At 43.2% G+C, this 10,327-nt stretch overlaps 1 protein-coding gene across 1 annotated transcript in view; it reads left to right on the plus strand.

Moving 5' to 3' along the window:
* Window positions 1-9,819, plus strand: part of LOC309551365 (epoxide hydrolase 1-like) — a 43,231-nt gene extending 33,412 nt beyond the window's left edge. The window contains exons 7-9 of the mRNA XM_082251932.1: window positions 1,103-1,211; window positions 2,025-2,150; window positions 9,586-9,819. Of these exons, the coding sequence (XP_082108058.1) occupies window positions 1,103-1,211; window positions 2,025-2,150; window positions 9,586-9,802 (452 nt within the window). The 3' untranslated portion in view covers window positions 9,803-9,819. The remainder of the gene's footprint in view (window positions 1-1,102; window positions 1,212-2,024; window positions 2,151-9,585) is intronic.
* The last annotated feature ends 508 nt before the right edge of the window (window positions 9,820-10,327 follow it).

Consider the following 10,327-nt stretch of genomic DNA (forward strand, 5'->3'; position numbering starts at 1 on the left):
TCTTTACACTACTCCTGGTTGACAAGATGGGTCATAAAGACCTCAAGCTAATCCTGATTGACATGATGGATCATTCAGGTCTTCATACTATTTCTGTTTGACATGATAGGTCATACATGTCCTCACACTAGTCCTGGTTGACATGATGGGCTCATAGGATTCTCACACTACTTATGGTTGACATGATTAGTTATGCAGGTCCTCACACTATTCAGGTCATTCAGGTCTTCACACTTATCCTGGGTAACACGATGGGTCATACAGACCTCACACTACTCCTGATTGACATGATGGGTCATACAGATCCTCACGCTATTCTTGTTTGAGATGATGGTCTCATATAGACCCTCACCCTACCCCTGGTTGATATGATGGGTCATGCAGGTCCTCACACTACTCCTGGTTGTCATGCAGGTCCCTACACTACTTCTGGTTTAAATGATTGGCCATAGAGGTCTTCACATGACTTCTGACTGACATGATGGGTCATAGAGGTCCTCGCACAACTTCTGGTTGACCTGATGGATCACACAAGGCCTCACACTACTTTGAGTTGACTTTATGGGTCAAACTGGTCCTCACACTACTTATGAATGATGTGCTGGGTCATGCCAGTCTTGACACTACTTATGATTGACATGATGGCCCATGCAGTTCCTCACACTACTTATGATTGACATGATGGCCCATGCAGTTACTCACACTACTTATGATTGACATGATGGCCCATGCAGTTTCTCACACTACTTCTGATTGACATGATGGCCCATGCAGTTCCTCACACTACTTATGATTGACATGATGGCCCATGCAGTTCCTCACACTACTTCTGATTGACATGATGGCCCATGCAGTTCCTCACACTACTTATGATTGACATGATGGCCCATGCAGTTCCTCACACTACTTCTGATTGACATGATGGCCCATGCAGTTCCTCACACTACTTATGATTGACATGATGGCCCATGCAGTTCCTCACACTACTTATGATTGACATGATGGGTCATAAAGTTTGTCACACTAGGCATATTTGACATGGCGTGTCATATAGGTCCTCACATTTTGTCTAATGTTCTGTATATGTTCCCCCTCTCTTTAGGCGCTGCTCTGAATGACTCACCTGCTGGACTGGCTGCCTATATCCTAGAAAAGTTCTCCACTTGGACCAATCCAGACTATCGAGAACTGGAGGATGGTGGGTTGGACAGGTCAGAAACATCACATAAATTTACATTATCTTTGGAACAAAAAAAAAAAGTAAAACTCTATAATATTTCTAATGTATGGAAGAGCCCTGGGGCCATCATAAAAAAAAAAAAAAAAAATTCATAGATTTCGGAGTTTGAAAATTTTTTTTTCACAGAATTCTGAGATTAAAAGTCAGAATTCTGAGATTAACAGAGCTGTATTAGTCTGGACAAGTAACTGTTACGATTGATCCATTATGACCATAGACGCACACGCTTTCAGCATGGCTCTTTATGATGGAGCAGATGGCAGAGAAGGAGGATGACAGCGAAATGAGGAGCTTTAAATACAGTAGAGGAACCACAGAGCCCAGCACTGCCCTGCTTCCCTATATGAACTGTGTGCTGTAACTAGGATAGATTTACAAATCTTACAGAGCAAAAGATATGTATGTCTGCAGAAAGATGCTCTGTGGGTGTAACTACATTATTCCTCATTGGTTCTAAAATCATCATAATAGAGACTACTGTATTAATAATCTCAGAATTCTGACTTTTAATGTCAGAATTCTGACTTTTAATCTCAGAATTGTGTTTAGTAAATTTTAGCATAGTCCAAACTTGTAATCTCAGAATTCTGACTTGCAAAGTCAGAATTCTGACTTTTAATCTCAGAATTCTGACTTTCAAACTCAGAATTCTGTAAAAAAATATATATATATATTCTCAAACTCAGAAATCTTTGAATTATTTTTTTTTATGATGGCCCCAGGGCTCTTTCATACTAATGAAATAAACTTCTGGATCAATAATTTATAAATGTTTGTGTTATAGGAAATACTCTTTGGATGACCTTCTCACCAATGTGATGATATATTGGGTGTCAGGATCCATCACATCTTCCATGAGGTTTTACAAAGAAAACTTCACCCGCGACTTCCAGAATAACCCAGCTGAAAAGTATGTAATTAATAGATTCCCCAGTACCCAATCAAAGGAACAACCAATCAATGAGAGAAACAGTGAAAAAAAACAATCAGTTAATTAGGTTAACTTCCTAAGAGTTAGAACCCTTGATTAAAACTGGTTGGTTGGAAGTCTTGAAATTGAATGTCCACTTTATATAACAGCAATAGTTTGTGTAGTACTTTACAATTAAATAAAAATCGAAAAGGGAGTGGAAAGTGATATAAAGGTAATAACTGAGTGGAGTTGAGCTGATGGAAAATGTAAAAGTTCAGTTGTTAGATGAGAGGTAGTGATGTCGCGAACATAAAATTCGCCGTTCGCGAACCGGCGAACATTGCGAACCGCCATAGACTTTAATAGGCAGGCGAATTTTAAAACCCACAGGGACTCTTTCTGGCCACAATAGTAATGGAAAAGTTGTTTCAAGGGGACAAACACCTGGACTGTGGCATGCCGGAGGGGGATCCATGGCAAAACTCCCATGGAAAATTACGTAGTTGACGCAGAGTCGGGTTTTATTCCATAAAGGGCATAAATCACCTAACATTCCTAAATTGTTTGGAATAACGTGCTTTAAAACATCCAGTGTGTGTATACGATCAGGTATGATGTTGTATCGATCAGGTAGTGTAAGGGTTACGCCCGCTTCACAGTGACAGGCCAAACTCCCCGTTTAACGCACCGCAAACAACCGCAAACAGACCAGAACCGACCAAAATGGGACAGGAACTGGGCTTTAAGGGTTAGGGTTAGGTTTAGTGTTAGGAGCTAGGGTTAGGGTTACGGTGAGATACTTAGGGTTAGAGTTAGTAACCCTACCCCTACGCCTCTAACCCTAACCGTCTAACCCTAAGCACTAAAAATAACCCTAGCCCTAGCCCTAACCCTAGCCCTAACCCTAGCCCTAACCCTAATTCTATTTTTTTTCTGGTTCTGGACATGCTACAGAGCTGAAACTTCACAGGTACACTTTTTAGACCCCCAGACACTGAATCACACAAAAAAAAGTTCTTAAAAATTGTAATTTTTTGATAGAGAGCCAATTATTGGAAAAATTAAAAAAAAATAAAAATAAAAAAATTCTTTGGATTTAGCATCTGGGGGGTCTAAAAAGTGTACCTGTGAAGTTTCAGCTCTGTAGCATGTCCGAAACCAGAAAAAAATACGAATTAGGGTTAGGGCTAGGGTTAGGGTTGGGGCTAGGGTTAGGGTTAGGTTTAGGGTTAGGGTTATTTTTATGGCTAGGCTTAGAGGGTTAGGGTTAAGGTTAGAGGGTTAGGGTTATGGTTAGAGGGTTAGGGTTAGGTTTAGTGTTAGGGGCTAGGGTTAGGGTTACGGTGAGATACTTAGGGTTAGAGTTAGTAGCCCTACCCCTACCCCTCTAACTCTAACCCTCTAACCCTAAGCACTAAAAATAACCCTAACCTTAGCCCTGACCCTAACCCTAGCCCTAACCCTAATTCTATTTTTTTTCTGGTTCTGGACATGCTACAGAGCTGAAACTTCACAGGTACGCTTTTTAGACCCCCCAGACAATAAATACAAAGAGATATATATATATTTTTTTTTTTAATTTTTCCAATAATTTGCTTTCTATCAAAAATGACAATTTTTAAGAACTTTTTTGTGTGATTTAGTGTCTAGGGGATCTAAAAAGTGTACCTGTGAAGTTTCAGCACTGTAGCATGTCCGGAACCAGAAAAAAAGATACATTTTCAGTAGAGCAGGGATGGTGGGAACCCCTTTTACACCTATATGATCTTTTTTTCTGGTTCTGGACATGCTACAGAGCTGAAACTTCACAGGTACGCTTTTGAGACCCCCCCCCCCCAGACACTAATCCAAAAAAAGTCATGCCTGCCACCGTATATATCAGTGGTGGGTGGGCAGTGGCACTGCAGTGGGCACAGTACACTCTGTGGACCTGACAGTCACTGGCACCCAGGCAACTGCAATTATAAAAAAATATATATATTTTTACTTTGCAAGCTGCTGTGCCACCGTATATATATCAGTGGTGGGTGGGCACGCAGTGGCACTACAGTGGGCACAGTACACTCTGTGGACCTGACAGTCACTGGCAGCCCAGGCAACTGCAATAATAAAAAAAATATATATTTTTTTTTCAATTTGCAACAAGATGCTGTGCCACCGTATATATATCAGTGGTGGGCAGTGCACTGCAGTGGGTACAGTGCACTCTGTGGACCTGACACAGCACTCACTGCAATTATGACAGAAGGAAAAAAAAATATTTTTTAAAATGCAAGGTACTGTGCCTGTGCCACCCGAAATGAGTGTGGTGTGCACACAGTACAGTCTGTGGTAGGTCTGTGGCCTCTCACACACAGAGGCAGGCAACTGCAGTGTACAATAGATAGATAGATAGATATATATATATATATATATATATATATATATATATATATATATATATATATATATATATATATATATATAAAATACTCAATTACCAGCCCTTAAAAGGGCTTTTGGGGACGATAGATAGATAGATAGATAGATAGATAGATAGATAGATAGATAGATAGATAGATAGATAGATAGATACCAGGAACACTGACTAACAACTGTCCCTAGCTATTAACAGCAGCAGCAACACTCTCCCTGCTCTCACTAACACACTGCTTCAGAATGATCTAAGATGGATGCTGCCCTTGCTTATTTATAGGAGGTGGGAGGGAGGTATGCTGATTGGCTGGAAATGTGCCTGCTGACTGTGAAGTTCAGGGTCAAAGTTTGCCTCCATGATGTATTATAGGGGGCGGACCGAACATCGCATATGTTCGCCCGCAGCGGCGAACGCGAACATGCTAAGTTCGCCGGGAACTGTCCACCGGCGAACAGTTCGGTACATCTCTAATGAGAGGAGGGATAGCCTTCTCTGAAGAGATGAGTTTTCGGGGCCTGTCTAAAAGCTGACATAGCAGGAGATACACATTTTAGGTAGCAAGTTCCAGAGGATGGGGTAGGATCTGGAGAAATCCTGGAGGTGGATCTTGTAGATCGTGGAGTATCGAGAGGATGGTTTTGGCTGGTATTTTGAGAGAAGGGTGGTAATGTAGTTTAGGGCAGAGTTGTGGATGGTTTTGTATTGGTATTTTCATTTTATTTGTTGGGCAAGAGAAAGCCAGAGGAGAGAGTGGCAGAGAGGGGTGGCAGAGCGGTTTATATGGTGGATGGGTCTGGCAGTAGCATTCCTGATACACTGAAGGGAGATAGTGCAGAGGTAGACCAAAGAAAAGGGAGTTGCAATAGCCGAGGTGAGAAATAACAAGGGCGTTAACCAATAGCCAACCAGTCACGTTGACTTTACTGCGGCAAAGTGGCTCGTTATCGTCTGGCGACGTAGACCTACGTCACCAGACATTCCCCTCTCTCGGCGGCGCGCTCCTGCTGTATTCAGTCACAGCGGGAGTCGGGCCAGGGGAGGAGAGGCGGTGATCACTGCTGCTCTTCCCCGATCGTCGGGGATCTAGTGTGGAGATCCGCCCGCTTGTGTAAACAAAACGGGCGGATCTCCTAAGTGACAGGCAGGGTCAGATTGCAGGGTTCAGCATAGCTGAACATGCGATCTGTCCCTGTGTCACTCAGTCACCTCCCCCCACACACGTCAGTAAGCACCAGGCATACATTAACCCCTCCCTCTCCAATAAAATTAACCCCTTCCCTACCAGTGTCATTTTTACAGTAACAGTGCATATTTATAGCACTGATTACTGTAGTAATGTCACTGGTACCCCCAAAAGTGTCAAAAATGTCAGTCAAGGGTCCGATCTGTCCGCCGTAATGTTGCAGTCCCGCAAAAAAAAAATCGCAGATCGCCGCCATTACTCGTTAAAAAAAGAAACGCAAAAAATGACAGAAATCTTTCCCTTAGTTATTAAACGCAATAACTTTTGTGCAAACCAATCAAAATACGCTTATTGCAATTTTATTTTTTTTCCCCAAAATATGTAGCAGAAAACAAATTGGCCTAAAATGATAAAAAATTTTGATTTTTACATTTTTTTTTTTTTGGGGGGGGGGGGGGGGGAATTTCATATAAAAAAAAATGTGAAAAATATTGTTATTTTTTCAAAATTGTCGCTCTTTTTTTTGTTTATAGCGCAAAAAGTAAAAATCGCACAGGTGATCAAATACCACCAAAAGAAAGCTCTATTTGTGGGGAAAAAAAGGACATACATTTAATTTGAGTACAGCGTTGCACGACCGCGCAATTGTCTGTTAAAGTAACGCAGTGCCAAATCGCAAAATATGGCCTGGTCAGGAATGGGGTAAAACCTTCCGGTCATAAAGCGGTTAAAAATACGCTCATTGAGAATTTTTTTGTCAAAGACATGTAGCTAAATACAATTTGGCCTAAATATATGACAAAAATTGAATATATTGGATATTTTTTAACTGTCAAAGTAGAAAAATATTGTTGTTTTTTTCAAGATTTTCGCATATTTTTATTAATATCGCAAAAAATAAAAAGCGCAGAGGTGATCAAATACCATCAAAAGAAACCTTTGTGGGAAAAAAAGGACGTAAATTTAGTTTGGGTACGATTTTGCATGACCGCGCAATTGTCAGTTAAAGTCGCACAGTGCCGAATCGCAAAAAGTGGCCTGGACGCAAGACAGCAAAATCCTCCGGTGGTAAAGTGGTTAAGTAATAGCTTGGAGTTGTCATTGGTTATAAACAGGTCTTTTTGGAAATATTACGAGGGGGAGAAGGCAGCAATACTTGGCCCGAAAGGAATCTTTTGGTGAAGACCCAAACAAACCCAGAAAGAGCCTTGTTTATTATAGGATCCAGGTGCACAATGCAGGAAGAGCTTGTTGGGTAGAGGATCCAGAAGGTCTGGAAAGATTAGGAAGGCAACATTCAGATGAATTTCTGAAAGATAGGATAACTAGATGAAAGTTTTTTTTTTTTGTTAGGAGTTTAGGGTTAAGAAACAAAGTAAATAGATAATAATAATCCCAGCTCTAGAATCTCCTTTAGGCCCCTTACACAAGTGCCGGACTGCAGCTGCAATCCGCTTGCTCAGCAGAGAAGACAGGTCCATGTCTGCTCATACAGAGTGGAAACGGACACAGACCGATCTCCTCTACGGGCGCCCGGATGAAAACAGACCGCCTAGATCCAATCTGATCCACCAGTGGATCAGATCAGATGGCAGTCGGGTATAAACGGACACATGTCCGTTTACACCCGCCGCTTTATAGAAAAGAATGGAGGTTCCAATCGGGTCCGCAAGAAAAACAGGCCGGCGGACCCAATCGGAACGTGTGAAAGAGGCCTATATTGGGAATCTTGTTTTTGGCCATGACAATAGGTAAGGGTTATTGACTAAAGCCTGGGTTGAATTAAAAAAAAAACTGACAACTCTGGTCAGAGCTGCTGTACTAATGATCCTACGTTAGTACAGCGACCTCCCCCGCTGTTCTTTTGTGTTCTGACAGGGGGACACCCCCCACGTTCCAAAACACTCTGGTCAGCGCTCTCGGCCATTGGCGGTGAACAGGAGTCGGTCAGGACCCTTCAACAAAAGCCAGCCAAAAGGCCAACTTCTGTTGGACCGGCTGCCTTACACACAGGCCGACCAGCCGATGTTGGTACGGGTCTTTAATAATAATAGCATATATTCTATCATCATTGTTTGTTTCTAGAGATTGTATTGCTGGGCTCTGTGCTTAACCACTTAAGCCCTGGAAGATTTTACCCCCTTCCTGACCAGGGGGTATTTTGCGATTCGGCACTGCGTGACTTTAACGGACAATTGCGCGGTCGTGCGACGCTGTACCTAAATGAATTTGACGTCCTTTTTTTCCCACAAACAGAGCTTTCTTTTGGTGGTATTTGATCACCTGCGCGATTTTTTTTGATCATGCGCTATAAACAAAAAAAGAGCGTCAATTTTGCAAAAATAACAATATTTTTCACATTTTTTTTTATATGAAATTCCCCCCCAAAAAAATTAAAAATCAAAATTTTTTAACATTTTCGGCCAATTTGTCTTATGCTTCATATGTTTGGTAAAAAAAAATCGCAAAAAGAGTATTTTGATTGGTTTGCACAAAAGTTAGAGTTTACTAACAAAGGGAAAGATTTTTGTTGTTTTTTTTTTTTAACGCGTAATGGCGGCGATCTGCGATTTTTTTTTTTTTTTTTTTTTGGGACTGCGACATTGCGGCGGACAGATCTGACCCTTGACTGACATTTTTTACACTTTTGGGGGTACCAGTGACATTACTACATTAATCAGTGCTATACATATGCACTGTTACTGTAAAAATGACACTGCCAGGGAAGGGGTTAACTGTATTGGAGAGGGAGGGGTTAAGTGTGTCCTAGGGGTGTGCTTCTAACTGTGATTGGACATGGCTACTAGTGTAAAAACAGAGATCAACGGTCCTACATAGTAGAACCGTCTGATCTCCATTTTTACACAGGGGAGAATGACAGGCGGCTTTGTTTACATTAGCCGCCTGCCTTTCTCCCTTCCCGGCAAACGATCGTGAGTGACCGGCGGACATCGGGTCCGCCGGTCACATGCGCTGACTTGTTAGGGAACGAGCCGGGGCGGGCGCGCGCTCGCCCGCTATTGGCTCACAAGCCAGTGACAGGCTAGTGACGTACTGGTACGTCACTTTTTCTGGCCGGGGCTGACTGCCGCAGTATATGTACTTGCGGTGGTCGGCAAGCGGTTAAAGCCCTTGTTGGTTTTTCTAGTTTGGTGAATACGTACAGGCAGGGTTGCTGTTAGAAATCACGAGGCCCCATACAGCCTAAATGACAGGGCCCCTCCCCCCCTGGCCAAAAGTGACAAAGATTTATCAGCCTCAGCAGCACAGATGAATGAATAGGAAGCGCTCTGAGGCTTCCTGCTCATTCACAAACAGTTTACTGTGCCCCAGTGATGAATGGACACAGGCGTGATTTTTTACCGATCGCTCACTGTGTTCATTCAGGAAAGGAAGAGGGCCAGGAAATTGCATATTTACTGGCCCCTTCCCCCACTTTTTATCCTGAAACATCCCCCTGTGTGCCTGCAGCAGCTTCCCCGGCAGGAGAGGAGTGAAGGGAAGTCCTCAGCGCTGCAGGGGGGGGCAAACAGGGGGGGCCTGGACAGAAAATGAAAGGAGCGCATGTGCCAGGACCAATACCTCTGCAGAGCAGCCGGGGGGTGGGAGGGAGAGAAGGAGGAACTGGTAGCGCTGCAGGGGGAGGCAAAAGAGGATCCGTGTCTGCATCAAGACAGTACGGCTGGTTCTCCTGCTCAGCAAATGCCTGGGCCCCCCTTTTGAACTGATGGGGTCTGGGCCCAGTACAGGAGGGATGGCTGTACAACCCTGTCAGTGGCCTTGAGTTCAGGTATTACAGTATACCATGTGACACTAACGTCTTTGTATTGCAGGACCCCTGTGTATGTTCCCACCGGCATCGCTGCCTTCCCATGTGAGCTGATACACACCCCCAAAGTATGGGCCAAAGGAAAATTCAAGAACATTGTCACCTACAGCTACATGACCCGTGGGGGACACTTTGCTGCCTTCGAGGAGCCCGAACTGCTTGCCCGTGATGTCCAGAAATTTGTTTCTAAAGTGGAAAAAGGAAAAAAATGTAAGAAATAGAGGCTGGGACCTGTAACTCCACATGTGCTGTTTAATAAACTTTTTTTTTGTAAATATCCCTCTGTGTCAACTTCTTATCTTGAGTGGAAATGTCTACAAAATGCCAAAAAATGTCTACATGTTATATCTTAAAACGGTTGTTTACCATTGGACCATTTTTTTTTTCCTTGCAAGGTAAAGTCATAATGTGCTAGTATGCACCACATACCAGCACATTATGTGAAACTTACCCTCAAACGAAGCTGTTCCCACCAGCAACAAGGGACCACCCACAACAGAATACCCCCAGCAACAATAGTCCCTCAGCAGCAACCACAGATCTCCCCACAAACAGCATCAATAGACCCTCCAGCAGTCATTTACAATAAATGGTTCCCTCAACAGTAGATCCCTCTCAGCAGCAACTGATCCCCCCAGCAACAAAAGACCAACCCCAGCAACAATTGACCCCCCCTCTGTAAAAATAGATACCTTCCGGAGACAATAGGCCCCCCGGCAGCAACAGCAGACCTCCCTGGCAACAAT

This window comes from Pelophylax lessonae (genome assembly GCF_965119305.1).
Source record: "Pelophylax lessonae genome assembly, chromosome: 3".
Taxonomy (NCBI): domain Eukaryota; kingdom Metazoa; phylum Chordata; class Amphibia; order Anura; family Ranidae; genus Pelophylax; species Pelophylax lessonae.